Source organism: Stegostoma tigrinum, chromosome 15 (genome assembly GCF_030684315.1).
Source record: "Stegostoma tigrinum isolate sSteTig4 chromosome 15, sSteTig4.hap1, whole genome shotgun sequence".
NCBI lineage: Eukaryota > Metazoa > Chordata > Chondrichthyes > Orectolobiformes > Stegostomatidae > Stegostoma > Stegostoma tigrinum.
Genome location: NC_081368.1, coordinates 3587686 through 3598885, shown reverse-complemented (window position 1 = coordinate 3598885; position 11200 = coordinate 3587686). Strand labels below are relative to the sequence as shown.

The following is an 11200-nucleotide window of genomic DNA, read 5'->3' as shown; positions in this document are numbered from 1 at the left end:
GACTGACCTATCCCCTCCCTACCTCCCCACCTATACTCTCTCCAACTATCTTCTTTACTCTCCATCTTTGGTCCGCCTCCCCCTCTCTCCCTATTTATTCCAGTTCCCTCTCCCCATCCCCCTCTCTGATGAAGGGTCTAGGCCCGAAACGTCAGCTTTTGTGCTCCTGAGATGCTGCTTGGCCTGCTGTGTTCACCCAGCCTCACATTTTGTTGTCTGTAATTATAGTCGTGTTCAGTGCAGTCCTGCTTCGTCTGTGCTGGCAGCAATGCTGCTGCCCCTCCCCTATGGCACAGGAGGGGTTAAAGCTTCCCTTGTGGGTGGAGCTTGCGCCTGGTGCTAGCCTTGGGATAAACTATTTTGGTGCTGGGTCAGCCTGCGATAATTACCCCTCTGACCTGACCTCTTCTCTCATGCTGCTCTCTTTCTCTCCCTGAGCTATCTTGAGGCTGGGACATAAGTCTTGATATTTTTAGCCGATACAGTCGGGGGAGCTGACTTCAATATTGTTCATATCCCAAAGGGAAGCCCTGGGTATGATGAGACTGGAGGAGATTAAGGGAGGAGACAGACAGAGAGAGACAGACAGAAAGAGAGACAGACAGAGACAGAGGCCTGTACTCTCTCAGGTTTTGAAGAATGAGAGGTGGTCTCATTGAAACTTACAAAACTCAGAAGCATTGCAGAGAATTGTATCAGAGATAATGGGAACTGCAGATGGTGGAGAATCCAAGATAATAAAATGTGAAGCTGGATGAACACAGCAGGCCCAGCAGCATCTCAGGAGCACAAAAGCTGATGTTTCGGGCCTAGACCCTTCATCAGAGAGGGGGATGGGGAGAGGGAACTGGAATAAATAGGGAGAGAGGGGGAGGGGGACCGAAGATGGAGAGTAAAGAAGATACGTGGAGAGGAGAGTATAGGTGGGGAGGTAGGGAGGGGATAGGTCAGCCCAGGGAAGACGGACAGGTCAAGGAGGTGGGATGAGGTTAGTAGGTAGGAGATGGAGGTGCGGCTTGGGGTGGGAGGAAGGGATGGGTGAGAGGAAGAACAGGTTAGGGAAGCAGAGACAGGTTGGACTGGTTTTGGGATACAGTGGGTGGAGGGGAAGAGCTGGGCTGGTTGTGTGATGCAGTGGGGCGAGGGGACGAACTGGGCTGGTTTTGGGATGCGGTGGGGGAAGGGGAGATTTTGAAACTGGTGAAGTCCACATTGATACCATTGGGCTGCAGGGTTCCCAAGCGGAATATGAGTTGCTGTGCCTGCAACGTTCGCGTGCCATCATTGTGGCACTGCAGGAGGCCCATGATGGACATGTCATCTAAAGAATGGGAGGGGGAGTTGAAATGGTTTGCGACTGGGAGGTGCAGTTGTTTATTGCGAACCAAGTGGAGGTGTTCTGCAAAGCGGTCCCCAAGCCTCCGCTTGGTTTCCCCAATGTAGAGGGAGCCACACCGGGTACAATGGATGCAGTATACCACATTGGCAGATGTGCAGGTGAACCTCTGCTTAATGTGGAAAGTCATCTTGGGGCCTGGGATAGGGGTGAGGGAGGAGGTGTGGGGGCAAGTGTAGCATTTCCTGCGGTTGCAGGGGAAGGTGCCGGCGGTGGTGGGGTTGGAGGTCTGTGTGGAGCGAACAAGGGAGTCACAGAGAGAGAGGTCTGTCCGGAAAGCAGACAGGGGTGGGGATGAAAAAATGTCTTGGGTGGTGGGGTCGGATTGTAGATGGTGGAAGTGTCGGAGGATGATGCGTTGTATCTGGAGGTTGGTGGGGTGGTGTGTGAGAACGAGGGGGATCCTCTTTGGGCGGTTGTGGCGGGGGCGTGGTGTGAGGGATGTGTTGCGGGAAATGCGGGAGACGCGGTCAAGGGCGTTCTCGACCTCTGTGGGGGGAAAATTGCAATCCTTGAAGAACTTGGACATCTGGGATGTGCGGGAGTGGAATGCCTCATCGTGGGAACAGAGGCGGAGGAATTGGGAATAGGGGATAGAATTTTTACATGAGGGTGGGTGGGAGGAGGTGTATTCTAGGTAGCTGTGGGAGTCGGTGGGCTTGAAATGGACATCAGTTACAAGCTGGTTGCCTGAGATGGAGACTGAGAGGTCCAGGAAGGTGAGGGATGTGCTGGAGATGGCCCAGGTGAACTGAAGGTTGGGGTGGAAGGTGTTGGTGAAGTGGATGAACTGTTCGAGCTCCTCTGGGGAGCAAGAGGCGGCGCCGATACAGTCATCAATGTAACGGAGGAAGAGGTGGGGTTTGGGGCCTGTGTAGGTGCGGAAGAGGGACTGTTTCACGTAACCTACAAAGAGGCAGGCATAGCTGGGGCCCATGCGGGTGCCCATGGCCACCCCCTTTGTCTGTAGGAAGTGGGAGGAATCGAAAGAGAAGTTGTCGAGGGTGAGGACGAGTTCGGCTAGGCGGATGAGGGTGTCAGTGGAGGGGGACTGGTCGGGCCTGCGGGACAGGAAGAAGCGGAGGGCCTTGAGGCCATCTGCATGCGGAATACAGGTGTATAGGGACTGGACGTCCATGGTGAAAATGAGGTCACCCCATTCTCCTCTCTGATGAAGGGTCTAGGCCCGAAACGTCAGCTTTTATGCTCCTGAGATGCTGCTGGGCCTGCTGTGTTCATCCAGCCTCACATTGTATTATCTAGCATTGCAGAGAATCTGTTTCCTCTGTTGTTGAGTGATGGGGCACAGCTTAATAACAAGGGACTGTCGCTTTGGTCTGAGGTGAGAAGAAATTATTTTATGGAGAGGGTATTCATTCTTTGAAATTCTCTACCACAGAGGGCTATGGGAGCTGAGCCTTTTGAATAAGTTCGCGGCAAAGTTTGTTAGATTTCTGATTACCAGTGACATACAAACCGATGGATAAAATCAACAGAATTCTTTTCCACAAAGGACTGTCAAAGTTGGATCCTTAAGTACATTCAGGGCTGAAGCAGACAGATTTTTAATCAGGAAGTGAATCAAGGGTTTTGATGAAAAGGCAGGAAAGTGGAGTTGAGGTGTATCAGATCAGCCATGATCTCATTAAATGGGGAAACACGCTTGATGGGTTGAATGGCCTACAGCTGTTGCAATGTCTTATGATACTTTCATGGTCGCTGTTATTGAACACAGCCGTCAACACCAGATTGCGTTAATTGAATGTAAGTTCCACATCATGTGATGGTGAGATTTGAATCCATGTCTGTCTGAAACTTCGCGCAGGCAGCTGGATTAAGAATCTGGTAACATCACAGAGACCACCCTGTCCTGCTGGAGAATGGCCTTTCCAACCTCCCAACAAATTCTGGAGTTGCCTGCTCCCACCTGCTTGAGACTGGGGTGAATAACCAAAGGCAGCAGGCAAATGGAATGGCCAGGCTCCGGTTCTGGGATTCTCCTGATAATCGCAGGTGTACAGTCATTGCTCCACGCCCCACTGTGAAATCTGCAGGCAGTCCCAGGCTTGGCAACATTGTGAACTGTAGGGACGTTGAAGGGACGTTCTCAGTTAGGGTGAGTGGGAAGGCAGGTGCTAGATGGTGATACATGTGGAGAAATGTGAGAAGATCATGTTGGATCAGAAGAACACAAACAGGCCATCTAAACAGAAGGCAACTATTCCAGAGGGGCTGCTGTCTCGAACAGAGGGCTGAATGGCCTCGTCCCGTTCCTGCACCAGGCTCCAAACGGACAGTACTGCCATACCCCTCTTTCATTTCTGCCTTTTTACACCATCCTACATTCCGTCCTCTCCTTTGTCACACCACACCTCCATCTCCCTCCCTTTGGAACTGCCTCTCTTACCCCTCCATTCTTTCTTCTGTCTCCCAGCTCTCCCTTCAGCTGTCTCCTCACCCTTCCCTCCACTTTTCTCTTCTCTTCACTCTCCCTACTTCTCTCTGTTTCTCCCCCCCCTCCCTGCTCCTCCCTCGCTTTTATCCCCCTTTCTCTTCTGCGGTCTCCTCTCTCTCCTCACCCTCTCCATTTTTTTTGTAACCACCTTCCTGGTGCTGGAAAAATCCTTGGAAATTGTTCTCACTCTCTATCACACAAGAAGCGTGACTGTTAAAGAATGAAAGAATAATTTTCAATTTGCACTCATCAGGACAGAGTTGCAAGAATGCCAAATATTGAATGGAGCAAAAACTTGTTCAGCTGGAGAAACAGGGTGATGATTGGTTGACGAATGCACCCTGGTTATATTATCACCATGGCGAATGCACCAGGGAGTAGTTTACCCCAAAAGCTTTTTGTGAGTTCGGAAAAAAAGAGTTGTCTTTGAATGTCAGTTGTGAGGTCTCATGAGGAGTTTCTATTTCTCTGTCCTGAGCTTCTGCCCATCCCCCTTCCTATCCCACCCCCCAGTTTACCTCGAAGGATCTGAGGGAGCTGATCTGACACCAGAAGGTGAGTGAGCGAGTGAGGAAAGGAGTGAGAGGACGTGAGTGAGGGAGTGAGTGAGTGAATGAGTGAGGGACGGAGTAAGAGGGAGCGAGTGAGTGAAAGAGTGAGTGAGTGAGGCAGGGAGTGAGTGAGTGAATGTGTGTGAGGGAGGGGCTGAGTGAGTGAGTAAGGGAGGGAGTGAAGGAGGGAGGGACTGTGTGAGGGAGTGACTGAGTGAGGAAAGGAGTGACTGAGTGAGGGAGGGAGTGAGAACGAGGCGATGGTGATGTTTCTTGTGGGAGGAGCTGGTTGACTTTCCTATGTTGTTCCTTTCCCCTCTTGAACAATGATGTTTGCAGGAATTCTCTAAATGCAAGAAAAGCGCATACCCTCTGAATTCCCCACGGGAGCTGACCAGGGACAGCTGCTGCTGTTCTCCTCTGCATGCTATTTTGGATCACATTCCTCCGGTGTCAGGCTGTGTGTGTTTGTGTGTGTGTGTGTGCCTGTGCTGGAAGTTTGGAGCAAGAGGAGAGAACACGGGCAGGAGAACTGCGAGCCTGTGGGAAGGAAGTTAGCAGAGAGACCAATTATTGGGAGCTAGCGATGAGAAAGTGAGGGGCTCGAGACGTAGAGAGGGAGGATTAAGCAGGCATGCACAGAATGGATAGAGAGAAAGGGAATGTGAAATTAGCTGAGACGGAGAGAAAGAGGGCAGGAGATTCTGTGCATTAGCAATCCTCCTCCATTTGCTGGGCTGGTTTATCTCGGAGATGGAGCTGATGGGGTGGTGGCGTTTTCTTCGCTCCTGTACGGTAGTGGAGCGAGAAAAATGCAGGATGATTGTTTGGGACATCGTCGTGTTTGTGAGCGACCAGATTGCCTTGTTGCTTGGAAGCCGGATCGTGCGCAGTTATTATCACTTGTGGCTGGCCTTGTTGGTTGTTTTTGGGCCTTTGCTCCAGTTTTACATCAGCCCCAGAGTCATCTTCGCCAATAAAAGGAACTACTTCAATGTGTGAGTATTACATGCTTCTTCTCGCAGCATACTCTAGTTCCCTCAGTTCACCCCCATCCTACACCTCAATTGCCTCATGTCCTTATCCCAAATCACTCCCTCAGTACCTGTGGAGTTCCCCACCCCAATGCTCTGCTTCTCTGGGATTTGGTCTCATGGTGATGGCACCCAATTAGTTCATTGGAAATGAAATGTGTAGATCAATGTGGAGATGTTCGACTCTCACCGGGATGGGAGGGGCTGGCAGTGGTTGGGGTGGGAGGCTCTGGATCCCTCACCATGCCCTGACCCTGCCCCCTACTGACAGTTCAGAACCCATCGCTCTTCTCGTTCCGAAACCTCAGATAGCTGAGATGTTCTGATTTGTTATCAAAATTGACAAATATTTCTTTCTCTTTTTTTTATTCATTCCCTGCCTCTTCTCCTTCTGTCTCTCATTCTCCCCATTTTTCTTGTTTGCCCTGGGTCCCTTTCAACCTCACTTCCCCTCCTCGGCATCCCCACCCCTCTTCCCTCATCATCCATCAATTTCTCCATCCCCTTCTGTTCCCTCTCCTCTATTGCTCCCCACATTCCCTCCATCTATGTCCCGCTCCCTTTCCCTCCCATTCCACATTCTCTCCATCAATCTCTCACCGCTCCATGTCCCTTTCTCCCCCTCTCTGATGTCCTTTCATCTCCTCGTTCACCATTGCCCTCATCACCCCTTCTACGATTTCCCTTTACCCCATCTCTTCCTCTCTATTTATCTCTTTCCTCCCACTATCTCTTCCCCATCCCCTCTCCCTACCCACCACTCTCCCCACCTCTTCCATCTCTCTCTCTCCATCTCTGTTTCTCTCTCTCCTTCCTCTATCTCTTCATCCATCTCCTCTCGCTCCATCTATTCTCTTCTCCCTCTATCCATCCACCACTCTCCACACCCTCTCGATCTCTCCTTCTCTGATCTGCTGTCATCTATCCCTATCTTCTCCCCTCATTCTTCCATCACCCCACTCCATCTGTCCCCGCCTTCTCCATAACACTCTCGGTTTCTCCACTTCCCCTCAATCTCTCACTCTCACCCTGTCTATCTCTTCCTTCTCTCCTCTATCTCTTGCCCCTCATTTCATCCATCTTATGCTAATTCCCCTCTCAAACTTCCCCACTTCTGTTCTCCCCTTCTTTCTATCTCTCCCTCACTCCACCCTCTATATTTTCTGTCTCCCTTATCCCACCCCCTCTCTTTCTGTATCTCCCTCCTCCGTCTCTCTCTCTCATTCCCCCACTCATTCATTATCTCTCCCTCCTTATCCCTCTTCTTCTCTCTCCCTCATTCCACGTGCTCTCTTTCTCTCTCCATCTCTCATTCACCTCCCCACTCATTATCTCTCCCTCCTTATCCCTCTTCTTCTCTCTCCCTCATTCCACGTGCTCTCTTTCTCTCTCCATCTCTCATTCACCTCCCCACTCATTATCTCTCCCTCCTTATCCCTCTTTCTCTCTCTCCCTCATTCCACGTGCCCTCTTTCTCTCTCTCTCCCCATCTCTCTCTCATTCACCTCCCCACTCATTATCTCTCCCTCCTTATCCCTCTTTCTCTCTCTCCCTCATTCCACGTGCCCTCTTTCTCTCTCTCTCCCCATCTCTCTCTCATTCACCTCCCCACTCATTATCTCTCCCTCCTTATCCCTCTTTGTCTCTCTATCTCCCTCCTTCATCTCTCTCTCATCCCCCCCATTCCTTATGTCCCTCTCCTTCTTCCTCTTTCTCTCTTTTCCTTCTTCCCCATCTCACCTTCCCCTCTCCCTCCGTTCTCCTTCTCCCTCATTTCAAGCCCCCCAACTCTCTTTATTTACCTCCCCCTCCTTCTCTCTGGCCCCTCCCCTACATCTCTCTGCACCCCAACCCCCCCAGGCGGCTCGTGGAGTGCTGCTGGTCATGGACGGTGCTGTTGGCAGGGGGCTACATGTTACTGCTGAGCTCGGGGCCATCGGGCAGCCCACTCCCAGCCCTGAGGCCCCTCAGCCGCCTGGTGGTGGGGGCAGGCCTCCGTCTGCTCTGTGCCCGTGCCTTCTCCTGGATCGAGGAGGTGACTGGATCGTGCTTCGAGCCTGCAGCGCGGGGCCTGCTGCTGCTGGTGGAGGAGGAGGCAGGAGGTGAGGCCGGAGCCTGGGCCTGGGCCAGAGCCGGGAGCTGGGGCATAGCAGGCCGCCGGGCTGCATGCCTCCTGGAGCCGGGCCGCCTGTGGCGGGGCTATGAGCTGTCAGGGGACACCTTCGTGCTCTGCTTTGCCTCGCTGGTGCTGGCCGAGGAACTGTCGGCCTTCCAAAGTTATCTGAGCAGTGGGCATGTGGCCTGCGGGCCTCTCCGCATACTCTTCCTGCTGGCTGCCACCTTCCTGCTGCTCTGGAATGGCTTACTGCTGCTCTCCGTTACCTTCTTCCACCGATACTCACAGAAACTGGCAGCTGCTGCCATCGCCCAGCTCGCCTGGCACCTCACCTATCGCCGCTGGTACCAGTGCTCCTGGTCTCCAGGCTATCCAGGGCAAGGCATCACCCGTGTGGGGCTTGGCCCATACCCCGGGCCTGGGCGCTGCGTGTGCGGCGCGACCCGCAGAACGAGTTATACCTGGGACCCATCTTCCGACACTCTCCTGTACCGGGAATGAGGCCCCAGTCCTCCCCTTAGCCCAGGGCCCAGGACCCCAGAGACACCAAGGGGTCAGATATCAACACCCCAACCCCTCACACAACATTCACCCTCCCACACTGCAGCACTCCCTCAGCACTCACCCTCCAACACTGCAGCACTCCCTCAGCACTGACCCTCTGACAGTGCAACACTCCCCCAGCACTGACCCTCCAACTTTGCAGCACTTCCTCAGCACTGACTCCCCCCAACAGTGTGGCGATCCCTCAGCACTGACCCTCCGATAGTGCGGTGATCCCTCAGCACTGACCTTTCGACAGTGCGGCACTCCCTCAGTATTAACCCTCCAACAGTGAGACGCTCCCTCAGTATTAACCCTCCAACAGTGAGGCACTCCCCCAGTATTAACCCTCCGATAGAACGACTCCCTCAGCACTGACCCTCCGACAGTGAGGCACTCCCTCAGCACTGTCCCTCCGACAGTGCGGCACACCCTCATCACTGACCCTCCGACAGTGCAGCACTCCCACAGCACTGACCCTCCGACAATGCCTGCTCCCTCAGCACTGACCCTTCGACAGAGCAGTGCTTCCTCAGTACTGACCCTCCGACAGAGCAGTGCTCCCTCAGTACTGACCCACCGACAATTCAGCGCTCCCTCAGTTCTGACCTTCTAAAACTGCTTGTTTCTTTATTATTGACACTGCTTTGAGGAGTTACTGGTCATGTCCTTCCAGAAGAGTTTGCCAAAAACTTGGAAAAGGTACTTAAAGTTGAGTTCATTGGAGCTGAGATCCTGATAAGTCCAGGAAGTAGCTCTCTGCAGATTAATTCTCAACATTGGACATACTCGTGGCTTAAAACTACTTGTGTTTATTGTAAGGGCTGTGGTGTGTGCTGTGTATGAGTACTGTTTGGACATTGTACCAGTGTGCGTTTTGGGTACTATACCAAAGCTGTTCTGCTACTTTTTCAATTTATAAAGGATTGTGTAGGGATTGAGAGGATTACACTTTTAAAAATCTCTGAATTTGTTTTAGAAGTGTACAGTCTAATTTATTTTATCGTAATTTCTTAATAAACATCTGTTTCATTGTTAAAGTAAAATCTGCAGCTTTGAACAAACCAATACAAATCAAATATGAGAGATCGAGCCTGGTACTTGTTTGGGATATAATTTGTTCAGTAGTGACGTCTGTTGGGATCATTACACAATCCAAAACTGAGGCATGCAAATAGGTGAAAACGAGTCGCATGCCACAGGTTTCAGAATATTTTTGGAATGAGCATTAGATGACCAAAAAGCTATTAATGGGGAGTAAAATAATTATTCATAGAATCCTTACAGTGTGGAAGTAGACCATTCAGTCCACACTGATTCTCCAAAAAGCAGTCCAATCCAGATCAACCCCTATACCTGCATTTCACATGCCTAACCTGCATACTATGGGCAATTTAACATGGCCACCTGCAGACCATGGGAGGGAAGTAGAGCAACCAGAGGGAACCCACATTTACTCAGAGAGCTACCCAAGGTTGGAATTGAACCTTGGTTTCTCGCACTTTGCTAACCACTAAGCCACCACACCACTCCAATGAGAAGATTTGAGTGCAAAGGTAGGAATATGTTCTGACGCAAAATGTCAGCTTTCCTGCTCCTCTGATGCTGCCTGGCCTGCTGTGTGCCTCCAGGCTCCACACTGTATTATTTCTGACTCCAGCATCTGCAGTTCTTACTATTTCCAGCAGGAATACCTTGTCTTTGTGAGACTACAAATTGTGAAATTAAAATGGTGAGAAATATAAGAACTAACTGCAAGAGCTTTTTAGGGCAGATAAAAAAAGGAGAATAGCTAAAATAAGCATGGCATTCTTTGAGCATGCAACTAAGGAACGAATGGGGACCAGGGAAACGGCAGATGATTAAAAGCGTAGAGGAGATAATGGGAACTGCAGATGCTGGAGAATTCCAAGATAATAAAATGTGAGGCTGGATTAACACAGCAGGCCAAGCAGCATCTCAGGAGCACAAAAGCTGACGTTTCAGGCCTAGTCCCTTCATCAGAGAGGGGGATGGGGAGAGGGAACTGGAATAAATAGGGAGAGAGGGGGAGGCGGACCGAAGATGGAGTTGCAATGGGAGAGAGATTCCCTGAGGTTGGTCCGGAGGGAGGAGGGTAACTTCTTCAGGTTAGGCATCCCTGGAAGAGGCTTCGCAGTGAGGTTAAAATAGTATCAGAGATAATGGGAACTGCAGATGCTGGAGAATTCCAAGATAATAAAATGTGAGGCTGGATGAACACAGCAGGCCAAGCAGCATCTCAGGAGCACAAAAGCTGACGGGGATGATGATTAAAAGCAGTATTTTGCATTGGTCACATAGTAGAGGGCACCAGAAGCATCCCAAAGATAACAGGTAAGCAAGGTGCTAATGTGAGGAAAGGTAATAGAATTTGTCACAATGGACAAAGTATTTACAAACTAAAGGGGCTAAACACCAACAAGCCATCAGGACCTGGTGGTTTTAAAGGAAATGGCTGCAGGGATTATGAAGATACTGTACAATCTATTCTAGAACTCATCAGATTCTGGAAAAGTTCCAGCACATTTCAGAACCAATAATCTGATGATCCTAGCGAGGCCGACAGAAAGCAGGAAACTTATAGGCCAGTTAGACTAACATCTAGGAGAATGCCAGACTTCATTATTAAGGAAGAAATAGCAGGACATTTAGAAAGGGTTAACACTTTCAAACAGAAGGGAGAAAGTTTCTGAAGTTCAATGAGGATATGTCAAGTTGAGTTGATGGAGGGGAACTGGTAGACCTTGTGTATTTGGATTTTCAAAAAGAATTTAACAAGGTTCCCCACAAAGGGTTTTTGCACAAGACGGGAGCTCGTGCGTTAGGAGGTAATGGATGGATTGAAGATTGGTTAACAAACAGAAGACAATGAGTTGGGGTCACTGGGTCTTTTTCAAGGTGGAAAGTCAACCAATGGAATACAACAGCTATTTACTATCTATGTTGGAATGTTGGCCCTTATTTCTAGGTAGTTTAAGAGTAGGCAAATCTGTACAATGTACTAGTAGGCCAACATCTAGAGTAATGTGAGTAGTTTTAATTACCTTATTTAAGGAAAGATACCATTTCATTGGAGGGAGTTTA

At 50.4% G+C, this 11200-nt stretch overlaps 1 protein-coding gene across 1 annotated transcript; it reads left to right on the top strand.

Annotated features, from left to right (window-relative positions):
- The first annotated feature begins 4901 nt into the window (after positions 1 to 4901).
- Positions 4902 to 9032, top strand: LOC125458915 (fat storage-inducing transmembrane protein 1-like). The gene is made up of 2 exons (XM_048544751.2): positions 4902 to 5400; positions 7297 to 9032. Exons 1-2 carry the CDS (start codon positions 5156 to 5158, stop codon positions 8051 to 8053), a joined length of 1002 nt encoding a protein of 333 aa, XP_048400708.1. The 5' UTR covers positions 4902 to 5155; the 3' UTR covers positions 8054 to 9032.
- Positions 9033 to 11200: the final 2168 nt, after the last annotated feature.